Source organism: Salvelinus fontinalis, chromosome 13 (assembly GCF_029448725.1).
Source record: "Salvelinus fontinalis isolate EN_2023a chromosome 13, ASM2944872v1, whole genome shotgun sequence".
Taxonomy (NCBI): Eukaryota; Metazoa; Chordata; class Actinopteri; order Salmoniformes; family Salmonidae; genus Salvelinus; species Salvelinus fontinalis.
Genome location: NC_074677.1, coordinates 7783044 through 7798375, shown reverse-complemented (window position 1 = coordinate 7798375; position 15332 = coordinate 7783044). Strand labels below are relative to the sequence as shown.

General features: G+C 46.0%; 1 protein-coding gene and 1 pseudogene across 1 annotated transcript; both read left to right on the top strand.

The window, feature by feature from the left end:
• The first annotated feature begins 1019 nt into the window (after nt 1-1019).
• On the top strand, nt 1020-2824 carry LOC129869113 (stonustoxin subunit beta-like). The gene is made up of 2 exons (XM_055943617.1): nt 1020-1118; nt 2316-2824. The coding sequence occupies exons 1-2, from the start codon at nt 1025-1027 to the stop codon at nt 2822-2824; spliced, it is 603 nt and encodes a 200-aa protein (XP_055799592.1). The 5' UTR covers nt 1020-1024.
• Nucleotides 2825-8852: 6028 nt separating this feature from the next.
• LOC129869111 (uncharacterized) lies at nt 8853-9999 on the top strand (annotated as a pseudogene).
• The last annotated feature ends 5333 nt before the right edge of the window (nt 10000-15332 follow it).

Genomic DNA, 15332 nt, shown 5'->3' with positions numbered 1-15332 from the left:
GTGTAACAGTATAGCTTCCGTTGCTCTCATCGCCCCAACCTGGGCTCCGATCCGGGTCAACAGCATCAATGTAACAGTTTAACTTTAGTCCGTCCCCTCGCCCCGACCCGGGCGTGAAGCAGGGACCCTCTGCACACATCAACAACAGTCACCCACGAAGCATCGTTACCCATCGCTCCACAAAAGCCACGGCCCTTGCAGAGCAAGGGGAACCACTACTTCAAGGTCTCATAGCGAGTGACGTCACCGATTGAAACGCTATTAGCGCGCACCACCGCAAACTAGCTAGCCATTTCACATCGGTTACATAAGCACCAATGTCACAATGTCTTCAAATCCTAGAAACGCCCCATGATGTTAGCGTGGTTTGTAGTTGCATTAATGAGGATCTTCTATTTAGACGATAATGTTTTGTTTTATTTAACCATCATTTACGAACAACAAGAACATAAACCATATATAGCTTCCAAATACATTTTCAAAACTATCCTGTGAATATCTTGGACTGTCAGTCCTTCTAGAATTTGAGGGTTACCAGCCTCATCAAGAAACTAAGCTGAATGCCAAAACAAGAGGTTGCCGTTTTGATGAAGAACAGATCCAGAGTGTAGAGAAACTTCTGTATTTTCTAATCACAATTGTAATATATCCCCTATTTTTTCAGTTTGGTGCATTACTTAAGTCAACTCTTTAGGTGGATTGTTTTAATTAAGACTGCATTATGTCCACCAGAAAACCATCAACATGTAAAGTGTCTTTGTTTTGTTTCTGCAGTTCAAGATTTTTTTCCAAAGAAATAAGAGCACCAATCGTTAGGGCTCCAGAGACCTCTTCCTGTTCAGAAAGAACAACAAGACTGGTGGACAAAGATGTGAGTGACTCAAATGTTTGCATAACATACTGTATCAGTGATATTTTACACATGCTACATTGCCTGTTGACGGCCATATTATCTGTTGCAATTTTCTAATACCGGGGCTGCTGAAGTAACCCCAGTTATGATATGTTTTCAGAACACTGAGTCATGTCTGACTTGGAGACCATCGAGCTAGCCACTCTGGGCCGACCCTTCCAGCTGGGGATGCTGTATGACTGTCGTAGAGATGGACTCATCCCAGGTACAGGAAACTATTAGTCTTTGGTTTGGAGGTAATCAATGTGCATTAGTTTAAATTCATTGACAGTGTTTCCACCATTGAGTTGGATAGAGGGCATACTGTTTTAGCAGGGGGAACACCGTTGAGGGCTTTCACCATTGTAAAGTAGTTACTATGGATTTAGGAAGAATCAGCAGGAGGGGTCAGCCAATGAATTGCACTTCTGAACAGACATTCAATAACTGCAATGTCAGTAAATCACCAACCTTGGCTTTATACCTGTTCAGACTATACTGTAACACTCCACACAGTAGGTGGTGGTCTGCACCTTTTCAGTTTATTTACAAACTGCTAATACACTCGTAGAAGTTGAAGACATTGGGGCCATACTTGTGAACATAAGCAACCATTTACATTTCAACTGTTTCTCACGCTCAAAATGTGTCTCAACTAATTAAAATAGTTGATTTACTTGCACGTGACATAACGCTAAATTGCAGCTGGTCCCATCAGATAACATAACAGATAACAGATAACAGCTAACCTCACAAGGTGGCAGGGATTTATATTCTGTCTGATCCATCTTGAGGACCAAGATTGAATTATGTAATCCTTCCTTAACCCAAAAGAAGTATCTCCCAGTTGACTACTTCAAATGGTGAAAGTCCTGAATGTCGCTGCCCATGCTAAAACAGGCTTTTGGGCACTAAAGTCCTCTATGATGCTGTCACAGAAGCAGCCATTGCAGAGAGAGATTAGCTTTTTGGTACATCTCTATGGTCACCACAGAGTAAGAAAAGTTTCAGGACACACTTGGTACAAAAGAGTGATGGCATGCAAGTTGTTCATCTAGTAGTAACGCTGTCATAGAAGTGGCAAAGATGGTACTATTTTTTTATGATGGAACTCTTTCTGGTTCCAAATAGCACCCTTTATTTGGAAAAAAGGTTCTATTTGACCTGTAAAAAGCTCCAGATAGAACCCATTTCCAGACTGGTTCAAATGTTGCTACAGAGAGCACTCTTTACTTCTGAGTGTAGGAGGTGTAGGTTTTCTAACTATGGGTTGACACCTAGAATATTTACTTTGAGTTAAATATTTACCTTTAATTAGTTATTTGAATAAAACCATGTTTACGTATAGAAATATTTACACGTGTACACGTTGGAGTATTATTTTCACAATAAATGTTCTTTGGTCATTCTCTTTAAACTGCAGGTATCACTCTCTGGGATTCTGAGGTGTTGCAGAAACACATCAATGTCCATCCACAACCGAATACTGACTTCGAAATCATTGCTTCAGACTCAACTGAAGACAAGTCAGAAGCTTTGAATGTGTCTGCATCTCTTGAGGCCAGTTTTCTTGGTGGCTTAGTCAGTGTGAAGGGTTCTGCTGAATTCCTACATGACAAAAAGACCTCAAAGCGTCAGTCTAGGGTTTCTCTGCAGTACCGTACCACCACTCACTTCGAGCAGTTGACCATGGACCACCTGGGGGCAGGAAATGTGAAACACTGTAATGTCTTACTGGAGGGCTCTGCAACCCATGTGGTGACTGGCCTGCTCTACGGAGCACAGGCCTTTTTCGTTTTTGACCAAGAGGTTTCCTCAGGAGAAAACCACCAGGACATCCCTGTCACATTTGAAGATGCCTTCAGGGTGTATGTTGGCATGCCAAGTCGCCTAGGGGAGAAGGGAGAACATGCCGTGCCCATGACCGTCTAGCTCTATCTTCTCAAGAACCTGGATTCTGCTGCTGCCCAGCTAGTCAGGCAGATCAGTGTTAACCTGGTGCGTCGAGCACAGCGAATCTTGGACGGACTGGACAATACTGATGTACAATGCCAGGACATGATGAAGGAAGACATGGCTATCAAGTTCCCTGAAATCAAAGCCAAGCTCAACAAGATCAGGGACTTGTGCTCAGAGTACAAGCATGTGTTCCAGAAAGGTCTCTGCAAGGTTCTCCCCAACATAAGAGGAGGAGGAATGGAGGAGGAAGAGCTGATAAGAATTCTCAACAGCAAAGAACGTTCTCCATTCCAGAATGACCTCATGATCACGTACCTGGACGACAGAGAGAGAGAGATGAATGTTGTCAGCTCTTACCTTGACATAATGAAAGAGGTACAAGTTGTGTATTCAAGCAGTGAATTGGATGGAATAGTGCTTGATAAAGCTAATGATTATGTAGTCTGTTTTGCATTATCCTATTTGAAGGAGAAAGAAGAGTATCTGGTAGTCCTGGAGAACTACTTGCTGGAAGAATCTAAGTGATTTTTCACGGATACCTTACAACCCCAACGCAGCCGGGAAGACTACGGCAGAAAAGTGGTTTCGCTCTTGGAAGGTAATGACCCTAACCAGGCAAACCATACATCGGTTCCTAGACTTCAAAGAGTCAAACAAAGGCAGCGAATCTTGCATTCTGCATTGCATCAATTCCAAACAAACACCTCACTGCATCCTCCATCCATGTCTATTTTAAGAGGGACACATTTGAGTCCACAGTTTGAGCTGCCATCAAAGCCAGGTGTTCCCACCATCAAGAGTCTGGAGCATGACTGTGTCCACTTGCAGGTCAACCCTCCCATGCTTGGTGTTACCTCTGTGTTGTCGTACCAGGTTTTGTACCAGGCTGAGCAGGCTGACTCTGAGTGGATCGAGGTCAAATTGGATGCTGCAACTAACCAGGTCACCATCAGTCGTTTGGACCCTTACAAAAAGTACCGCTTTAGCTGCAAGGCGGTGTGTAGACCTGGTGTGAGCCTCTCCAGTGACTGGACAGAATACTTTAGGACCCGCCCATGTAGCCCCCCTGGACCACCCACAGAGAAGAGGATAGAATCGGGAAGTATCAGAGTGAACTGGGACATTCCTACCATGGTAGGAGATGATGTTGAAGTCATTGGTTATGTGGTTGAATTTTATTTTATTTTTTTTTTATTTCACCTTTATTTATCCAGGTAGGCTAGTTGAGAACAAGTTCTCATTTGCAACTGCGACCTGGCCAAGATAAAGCATAGCAGTGTGAACAGACAACACAGAGTTACACATGGAGTAAACAATAAACAAGTCAATAACATGGTAGAAAAAAGAGAATCTATATACAATGTGTGCAAAAGGCATGAGGTAGGCAAAAAATCGAATAATTACAATTTAGCAGATTAACACTGGAGTGATAAATCATCAGATGAACATGTGCAAGAAGAGATACTGGTGTGCAAAAGAGCAGAAAAGTAAATAAATAAAAGCAGTATGGGGGGTGAGGTAGGTAAATTGGGTGGGTAGTTTACAGATGGACTATGTACAGCTGCAGTGATCGGTTAGCTGCTCGGATAGCAGATTTTTAAAGTTGTTGAGGGAGATAAAAGTCTCCAACTTCAGAGATTTTTGCAATTCGTTCCAGTCGCAGGCAGCAGAGAACTGGAAGGAAAGGCGTCCAAATGAGGTTTTAGCTTTAGGGATGATCAGTGAGATACACCTGCTGGAGCGCGTGCTGCGGGTGGGTGTAGCCATCGTGACCAGTGAACTGAGATAAGGCGGCACTTTACCTAGCATAGCCTTGTAGATGACCTGGAGCCAGTGGGTCTGACGACGAACATGTAGCGAGGGCCAGCCGACTAGGGCATACAGGTTGCAGTGGTGGGTCGTATAAGGTGCTTTAGTAACAAAACGAATGGCACTGTGATAAACTGCGTCCAGTTTGCTGAGTAGAGTGTTGGAAGCTATTTTGTAGATGACATCGCCGAAGTCGAGGATCGGTAGGATAGTCAGTTTTACTAGGGTAAGTTTGGCGGCGTGAGTGAAGGAGGCTTTGTTGCGGAATAGAAAGCCGATTCTTGATTTGATTTTGGATTGGAGATGTTTGATATGAGTCTGGAAGGAGAGTTTGCAGTCTAGCCAGACACCTAGGTACTTATAGATGTCCACATATTCTAGGTCGGAACCGTCCAGGGTGGTGATGCTAGTCGGGCGTGCGGGTGCAGGCAGCGAACGGTTGAAAAGCATGCATTTGGTTTTACTAGCGTTTAAGAGCAGTTGGAGGCCACGGAAGGAGTGTTGTATGGCATTGAAGCTCGTTTGGAGGTTAGATAGCACAGTGTCCAAGGAAGGGCCGGAAGTATATAGAATGGTGTCGTCTGCGTAGAGGTGGATTAGGGAATCGCCCGCAGCAAGAGCAACATCATTGATGTATACAGAGAAAAGAGTCGGCCCGAGAATTGAACCCTGTGGTACCCCCATAGAGACTGCCAGAGGACCGGACAACATGCCCTCCGATTTGACACACTGAACTCTGTCTGCAAAGTAGTTGGTGAACCAGGCAAGGCAGTCATTAGAAAAACCGAGGCTACCGAGTCTGCCGATAAGAATATGGTGATTGACAGAGTCGAAAGCCTTGGCCAGGTCGATGAAGACGGCTGCACAGTAATGTCTTTTATCGATGGCGGTTATGATGTCGTTTAGTACCTTGAGCGTGGCTGAGGTGCACCCGTGACCGGCTCGGAAACCGGATTGCACAGCGGAGAAGGTACGGTGGGATTCGAGATGGTCAGTGATCTGTTTGTTGACTTGGCTTTCGAAGACCTTAGATAGGCAGGGCAGGATGGATATAGGTCTGTAACAGTTTGGGTCCAGGGTGTCTCCCCCTTTGAAGAGGGGGATGACCGCGGCAGCTTTCCAATCCTTGGGGATCTCAGATGATACGAAGGAGAGGTTGAACAGGCTGGTGATAGGGGGTGCGACAATGGCGGCGGACAGTTTCAGGAATAGGGGGTCCAGATTGTCAAGCCCAGCTGATTTGTATGGGTCCAGGTTTTCCAGCTCTTTCAGAACATCTGCTATCTGGATTTGGGTAAAGGAGAAGCTGGGGAGGCTTGGGCGAGTAGCAGCGGGGGGGGCGGGGCTGTTGGCCAAGGTTGGAGTCGCCAGGAGGAAGGCATGGCCAGCCATTGAGAAATGCTTGTTGAAGTCTTCGATTATCACGGATTTATCGGTGGTGACCGTGTTACCTAGCCTCAGTGCAGTGGGCAGCTGGGAGGAGGTGCTCTTGTTCTCCATGGACTTTACAGTATCCCAGAACTTTTTGGAGTTAGAGCTACAGGATGCGAATTTCTGCTTGAAAAAGCTGGCCTTTGCTTTCCTGACTGACTGCGTGTATTGGTTCCTGACTTCCCTGAACAGTTGCATATCGCGGGGGCTCTTCGATGCTATTGCAGTTCGCCACAGGATGTTTTTGTGCTGGTCGAGGGCAGTCAGGTCTGGAGTGAACCAAGGGCTATATCTGTTTTTGGTTCTGCATTTTTTGAACGGAGCATGCTTGTCTAATATGGTGAGGAAGTAACATTTAAAGAATGACCAGGCATCCTCAACTGACGGGATGAGGTCAATATCCTTCCAGGGTACCCGGGCCAGGTCGATTAGAAAGGCCTGCTCGCTGAAGTGTTTTAGGGAGCGTTTGACAGTGATGAGGGGTGGTCGTTTGACCGCGGACCCGTGGCGGATACAGGCAATGAGGCAGTGATCGCTGAGATCTTGATTGAAGACAGCAGAGGTGTATTTGGAGGGCAGGTTGGTCAGGATAATGTCTATTAGGGTGCCCATGTTTACGGATTTAAGGTTGTACCTGGTGGGTTCCTTGATGATTTGTGTGAGATTGAGGGCATCAAGCTTGGATTGTAGGACTGCCGGGGTGTTAAGCATATCCCAGTTTAGGTCACCTAACAGAACAAACTCTGAAGCTAGATGGGGAGCGATCAATTCACAGATGGTGTCCAGGGCACAGCTGGGAGCTGAGGGGGGTCGGTAGCAGGCGGCAACAGTGAGAGACTTATTTCTGGAGAGATTAATTTTTAAATTTAGAAGTTCGAACTGTTTGGGCATAGACCTGGAAAGTATGACAGAACTTTGCAGGCTATCTCTGCAGTAGATTGCAACTCCTCCCCCTTTGGCAGTTCTATCTTGACGGAAAGTGTTATAGTTGGGTATGGAAATCTCAGAATTTTTGGTGGCCTTCCTAAGCCAGGATTCGGACACGGCAAGGACATCAGGATTGGCAGAGTGTGCTAAAGCGGTGAGTAAGGCAAACTTAGGGAGGAGGCTTCTGATGTTGACATGCATGAGGCCAAGGCTTTTTCGATCGCAGAAGTCAACAAATGAGGGTGACTGGGGACATGCAGGGCCTGGGTTTACCTCCACATCACCCGAGGAACAGAGGAGTAGTAGGATGAGGGTGCGGCTAAAGGCTATCAAAACTGGTCGCCTAGAGCGTTGGGGACAAAGAATAAAAGGAGCAGATTTATGGGCGTGGTAGAATAGATTCTGGGCATAATGTGCAGACAGGGGTATGGAGGGGCGCGGGTACAGCGGAGGCAAGCCCAGGCACTGGGTGATGATAAGAGAGGTTGTATCTCTGGACATGCTGGTCTCAATGGGTGAGGTCACCGCATGTGTGGGGGGTGGGACAAAGGGGGTATCAGAGGTACGGAGAGTGGAACTACAGGGTCCATTGCAAACCAAAACAATGATAATGAAAACTAGCCTGAACAACAGTATGCAAGGCATATTGATATTTGAGAGAGACATACAATAAGGCATAAAGTGATTGCAGGTCTTGATTGGGAGAGCTAGCTAAAACAACAGGTAAGATAACAGCAGCAATAACAGGGTGTTAGTCTAACACAGCAACAACAGGTAAAAATGGCGACGACTAGGCAGAGAGGGTCGGATTAACTACACACAGATCCTGAGTTAAAGTACAGAGCCGACAGGTAAAGCACAAATAAACAGAATGGAGTACCGTGAATTAATGGACAGTCAAGCATGCATCAGCTATGTAGCCAAGTGATCATAGTGTCCAGGGGGCAGCCGTAGATGGAGCAGAGGAGGCCTCCACTAAGCTAGCACGCGGCGTATAAAGTTAGTAGCCCGGGGGGTGGTCTGCTCAGACGGAGGGGGTCTGGCGCAGTGGCGCTAGCGCTAGCTCTTCAGCTAGCCGGCAGATGGGCCTAGCTCGAGGCTAGCTCAAGGCTAACTGGTGCTTGCTTCGGGACAGTGGTGTTAGCCAGTAGTAGCCACTCGGTTGCAGCTAGCTAGCTGTGATGATACGGTGTAATTGTCCAGAGCTTGCGTCAGGAATCCGGTGATGTGGTAGAGAGAAAGCAGTCCTATATGCTCTGGGTTGATATCGCGCTTGCAGCTAGCCGGCAGATGGGCCTAGCTCGAGGCTAGCTCAAGGCTAACTGGTGCTTGCTTCGGGACAGAGGTGTTAGCCAGTAGTAGCCACTCGGTTGCAGCTAGCTAGCTGTGATGATACGGTGTAATTGTCCAGAGCTTGCGTCAGGAATCCGGTGATGTGGTAGAGAAAAAAGCAGTCCTATATGCTCTCGGTTGATATCGCGCTTGCAGACTGGTATGTATTGGCCCGGTATTGAAGCTGGCTGTGTCCGAGTTGAGGGTGAAGACCGCAGCAGTGGCTAACTGACTACTAGCTAGTAGCTAGTTATCTGGCTAGCTTCAGCTTGGGGTTACGGTTCTAAAGTATAAAAAAAATAGCAGGTCCGTACCACATTGGGTGAGGCGGAATGTAGGAATGTATATTCAGTTCCTAGATGGAAAGTGAAAGTAAAATATATACGAAATGTATACGAAAAATACGAAGACTATTTACTATTTACTATTTACACGCTACAGGACAATACAGGACAATACAAACACACGTCCGACTGCTACGCCATCTTGGAATTATTACAGAAAGAGTGTAAAGGCTATAGACAATCAGATGTGGCACACCATCAAAACCACCATTAGAGAGAGTACACTGGAAGAACTAGAGGCTGACACTGCATACAGCATCAGAGTCTCTGCTAACTGTGGCGAAGCAGGGAATAGTCTACCCAGTCCTGAGACTGTGCTTACTACCCTTAGGGTCTCTGATGCCCAACCGAAGACGAGCAAATCAACCATAGCAAAAAGTGAGGAATTCCTCAAGGAATTCTTCAATAAATCCCAGAAGGTGGAAAAGGGAAACCCCTCAATCCACTGGCTGAATCTGGAACAGAAGTTGGGTGTAAGTGACAGTTTTGACCAGTACAGATTTGGGAAGAAAGTTGAGCAAGGGAATAACAAGGTGATATTGCTGCTGGAGGCCACAGGTGCAGGAAAAACTGGTTAATGTCATGATAAACTACATTGTCGGGGTAAAGTGGGAAGACTGTTACCACTTTAAGCTCATCTATGAGGTGACCAACAAGTCACAGGCTGAGAGCCAGACTGCAGTTGTGAGATCATACGAGCTTTACAACCAGCCAGGCTTTCATATTCCTTATTCGCTGACTGTCATTGACACACCAGGGTTCGGAGACACCAGAGGAATGGCTCAGGATAAATTGCTCACCCAGATGGTGAAGGATTTCTTGTGTAACCCTTTAGGGATTGATCACATTGATGCAGTCTGCTTTGTAGTGCAGGCACCACTTGTTCGTCTCAGTCCTCCCCAGAGATACATCTTTGATTCCATCCTGTCCATCTTTGGAAAGGATGTTGCTGAAAACATCCTGATGCTTGTGACATTTGTTGATGGGAAGAACATACCGGTGCTAGAGGCCATCAAAGCTGCAAATCTGCCCTGTAAGAAAGACAAGAAGGGCCTACCAACCCATTTCAAATTCAACAGTTCATTTCTGTTCTCAAAGGAGACGGAGAGCAGCTCTGAAGAGGATGATACTGATGATGATCATAAGGCCCAGTGTCCAGAGCCATGGAGGTCAACTTTCAAGGAGATGAAGAAATTTTTCCAAGCACTAGAAAGCATTGAGAGTAAAGATCTGACCCTGACAAAGAAAGTTCTGGAAGAACGTGAGCTTCTGGAGAAGACCATGACACGCCTGCATACTTCTTAGCTGTGTAATTGACATGACGAAGGAGCTATTGAAATTTGAAAAATTGGAATTGACACTATGTTGACGGTCCCTAACTGCTGTTGGTGAACGTAAGGAAAACTACACTATACAACCTGAATCTGTCTTTACCACGGTAGTAAATTGCCGTGAGCCGCTCCGGCCGCCCAGAGTGGCCGGAGCCACATTTTCGTACTGGTCCCCCGTGGGAATTGAACCCACAACCCTGACGTTGCATGCGCCATGCTCTACAAACTGAGCTACACGGGAGGAATCACAGTGTGCTTCTCCATCGGTATAAAACCGAGTCCTGCCCCTGTCTGCCACAGATGGAGCTGACTGAGAGGGAGATGAGTGAAGACCAGGAATCGCTGTATGAACTGTATGAACCTGAGAGCTCAGAATCACAATCATCACAGTGCAAGAGATACTATCAAAGAGTGTGTGTGTAAGATCCTAAATACATAGTCTTTGATAGCAAGCTGAAGGAGTTGTTCAATGTCTGCCATGAGCCAGAATGTCGAGCAGGTGTCATCAGTTCATCACTGAAAATAAATGGTTTTGCCATCACCACGGAGACAGTGTGTTGTGGGCCACATGATTAAGTGGGAGTCCCAGACCAGAGTGGGAAAGTTGTTTACATGGAATCTGTTGGTCTGCCTTACTGGCGGCTCCATCTCCACATTTGTGGAAACATGTCACTTCCTCAGCTTGGTGTCCATGTCGCTGCGACAGTTCGCCAACACACAGCGCCACTTCATTGTGCCAGAGGTGAACCACATGCGGACCCAGCACACAGTGACAATTGGTGACAGTCCACTGATTTTTTTTCTGGAGATGCATGCTGTGATTGGCCAGGCCACTGTGCCTCCTTTGCCTCTTACACCATCCTGGACTCTGCTTCCCACCTGATCCTCCCACAAAAACTGCATGTGACCGAAGTGAAGAACAGCTACTGGTTGGAGACGGAGGGATTAGAGAGATGTGTGCAACACATTGAGGTAAGCTATAGCCTAACCTATATTCTGTAGCTAGCCTAAAGGTTGTAAGTGTGTATTTGGTGGATGTATGAAGAGGACGTAGGTACCCTACTAACAGGCCCATGGATGCAGTATTGAAACCTGGCCACTGACAGTCATCCAAGTGTGAGGGTTCACTTGAGGGACTCACCTGCTGATATCTGGCATGAGTATGACCTGTGGCACATTGCCAAAGGTGTGAGGACACAGCTGGGGGCTGTCAGGAAGTATACTGTCATATATTTTGTAGTAAAATCACAACTATATGATTATTATGAATCAAATCAGTGACTCAGGGGTGTCATGTATTCCCTGTGTCTCAGATACTGCCATTGGTGAGGGCATTAATGCACCACTTGTGGTACTGACATCATGAAAGAACACCAGTGGATCACCACAGTTCACCACATCACGAATGGACACCAGTGGATCACCACAGTTCACCACATCACGAATGGACACCGGTGGATCACCACAGTTCACCACATCACGAATGGACACCGGTGGATCACCACAGTTCACCACATCACGAATGGACACCAGTGGATCACCACAGCTCACCACATCACGAATGGACACCAGTGGATCACCACAGTTCACCACATCACGAATGGACACCAGTGGATCACCACAGTTCACCACATCATGAAAGAACACCAGTGGATCACCACAGTTCACCACATCACGAATGGACACCAGTGGATCACCACAGTTCACCACATCACGAATGGACACCAGTGGATCACCACAGTTCACCACATCACGAATGGACACCAGTGGATCACCACAGTTCACCACATCACGAATGGACACCAGTGGATCACCACAGTTCACCACATTATGAATGAACATCAGTGGATCACCACATCACGAATCAAATGTATTTATTTATATAGCCCTTCGTACATCAGCTGATATCTCAACGTGCTGTACAGAAACCCAGCCTAAAACCCCAAACAGCAAGCAATGCAGGTGTAAAAGCCCGGTGGCTAGGAAAAACTCCCTAGAAAGGCCAAAACCTAGGAAGAAACCTAGAGAGGAACCAGGCTATGAGGGGTGGCCATTCCTCTTCTGGCTGTGCCGGGTGGAGATTATAACATAACATGGCCAAGATGTTCAAATGTTCATAGATGACCAGCAGGGTCAAATAATAATAAACTGGAGCAGCAGCACGGCCAGGTGGACTGGGGACAGCAAGGAGTCATCAGGCCAGCTAGTCCTGAGGCATGCTCCTAGGGCTCAGGTCCTCCGAGAGAGAGAGAGAAGAAAGAAAAAAAGAGAGAGAATTAGAGAGAGCATACTTAAATTCACACAGGACACCGGATAAGACAGGAGAAATACTCCAGATATAACAGACTGGCCCTAGAGATCGGGAGACACTGTGGCCCCATCCGACGATACCCCCGGACAGGGCCAAACAGGCAGGATATAAACCCACCCACTTTGCCAAAGCACAGCCCCCACACCACTAGAGGGATACCTCTAACCACCAACTTACCATCCTGAGACAAGGCCGAGTATAGCCCACAAAAATCTCCGCCACGGCACAACTCAAGGGGGGGCGCCAACCCGGACAGGAAGATCACGTCAGTGACTCGACCCACTCAAGTGACGCACCCCTCCTAGGGACGGCATGGAAGAGCACCAGTAAGCCCCCGTAATGGGGTTAGAGGCAGAGAATCCCAGGGGAGAGAGGGAAACCGGCCAGGCAGCGACAACAAGGGCAGTTCGTTGCTCCAGTGCCTTTCCGTTCACCTTCACACTCCTGGGACAGACTACACTCAATCCTATGACCTACTGAAGAGATGAGTCTTCAATAATGACTTAAAGGTTGAACACCAGTGGGTCACTGGAGACGAATTCAACTGCTGTGAGCACCCCCCCCCCCCTCCCCACCCCACCTGAACAAAAGAAGGAACACGACCCTGGATGAACACAGTCAGCAGCTTTCGAGGCAGTGAGGAAATTTGACCTCAACCTGAGATTGTTGAAGGATCTCAAGAAGGTAAAAAAAGCGTGTTAACTATTTCTTTACAGACACGGCAACATTTTGAGTAAATTAATAAGCACATTTTTCAAAGCCTTGTTTTTTTTTATGCATTCCTAAGCGAATTTCTACAACCAATTGATTTAATAAAATCAGTAACGGTATAGCTGGCTGCTGTTCTGAAAATGGAGAAGGAGCAGCCGTTCAACAGTGAATTCAAAGATCCTCCATAGAGGGAATCGGAGTGGAATTGTTTTCCCACTGATTTCTATACTCGTTTCAACGGACGTGCTACCTTGTCCCGGACCTGCTGTTTCGACTCTTTCTCTCTCTCTCCCAGACCTGCTGTCTCAACCTATGAATACTCAGCTATGAAAAGCCAACTGACATTTGCCTCTGAGGTGTTGAACTTGCCTCTGAGGTGGTTGTAATTTTGACGTAAAAAGGAGTTTGTAAAATGCATTTGATTATTTGCTGTGTTTTCACTAACTGTCTGAGTGATGTAACATTTGTATAGTGTCAAACACATTTTGGTGTGTATTTCATCTGCAACTTAACTTCTTAAAGCAGCAATCAGCAGTAGAAACAAAGTGTCCTCCCTGCTCCTCTGTTGGTAAACAGCAGAGGGATGGGGCTGGAGAAATGTAACCACTCTCAAATGCATAGACAGAGCCCTGGATGCAAGGACTGACCCTCCATGTTTAAACATGTTTTGAGGCTATATTGTGTTTCTTTACATTTCCTTTGTTTACAATTGTTGGAGTAAAACAAGCTTATATTTTGGGTTCTGATTGGGTACAAATTAGACATTTACAGGTTACATTCTTCTAGAATCAATGGTTACATATCATTAGGTGCAAAAATGGATGTAGCAACTGCCGATTGCCCCTTTTAAGGTATTGATGTTGTGCATGAGGCAAAGACTTGCAATCACAATCCTTTCATGTGAATCCTCTTGTTTTAATGGAACTTGTAAAAACACCTTAATAACCCTGTAATTTACTATGTCTTTTTAAATCCTGTTTCTATGATCTGTTTCCAATACCATGTAACCCAGTTCGCTTTGGATAAAGACATCTGCTAAATGGCATATATTATTAAAGTCTCCTTTGACTCCAGCTTCCCAGTGTAGTTACCTTTCCTTTCAAATAGATGGCAGCCAAAGCTAGTTGAAGTTACTATAGCAACAGGGACAGGGGGTTAGTGCGTGTTGAAAGTAGTTTTATCTTCAAAGCAAGTTTCTCTGGTTACACTTGAACCTGTTATTATAGTGGACAAGCTAACTAATACTATTTTTACACAGGCATTAGGCACATGTCTTGAAAATAATACAGCAGGCTAGATTTAATAAATGAACTGGTTTTATTCCAACTCAAAGTCAATGTAAATGCCACTTGCTTCTAGGTATGTTCGCCTTATGGAAGAGGGATGACAGGGATGACACGCCGTACACCTCGTTCAATTCTCCCTTGTGCCCATAGTAGGTTGAACTAGTAGGGTGAACTAGCGATAAGCTGCCAGCCTGTATGCTCTGCAAACAAAATCACTGAAAAATGTGTCTGATAACGAAACTAAATCCTATTGTATTCATGTTGAGCACGTCCTCATCATTGGTTAGAATGAGATTTAATGAATCATGATGCTGTGTGCGATTCCAACTTCGGCATCTAATCAAGAGGCCAATGCGTTACCATCGAGCCAAACAGAGCTTATGATAATTATCGTCATAGGTTAATGATTCTATATATATTGAGCACTCACCCACTACTGATGTTAGCTTTAAACAATTTATAATCAACCAACATTTCGGCAACTATTTAACTGGCATACCCGCTGCTGACTGGTCGAGTAACTTCTTCTGCCAGGAAGTCCTTCATAAGGTTTAGTCCAATACTTTGCCATCCAGACAGATTGACAGGAACCTCTGACTGGGTGTAAAACAGCCACCATCGACTGGGATTTTGTACTGTATCGCCACCATCTCTCTACAACTCACACACTCATACTCCCTAGCCATTATCTGTCAGTATCCGCACTCACACCAGTTTGTGTCATCGCTACTCCGACCCTCTAGCTGAGGTGTTTCAGGCGGCATATCTGTGTTCTTACTGCTACGAGATCGATCTCTGGTCTGGGGCAACGATCGGCTCAAACATGAACGGCTTCAGTAGGTTTATTTGCTCCCTAACTAAAGTTATTTCATCCCCTGCCATAAACTCATTCTCAGACTCGGAGCTACTCTCCTGCTAGTGATGCAACAATGCCAATAAGGCGATTTACAGTTAGCTGGCGTTCTAAATCCTAGTGTTCCCCTTTAATGCGCCTGACAT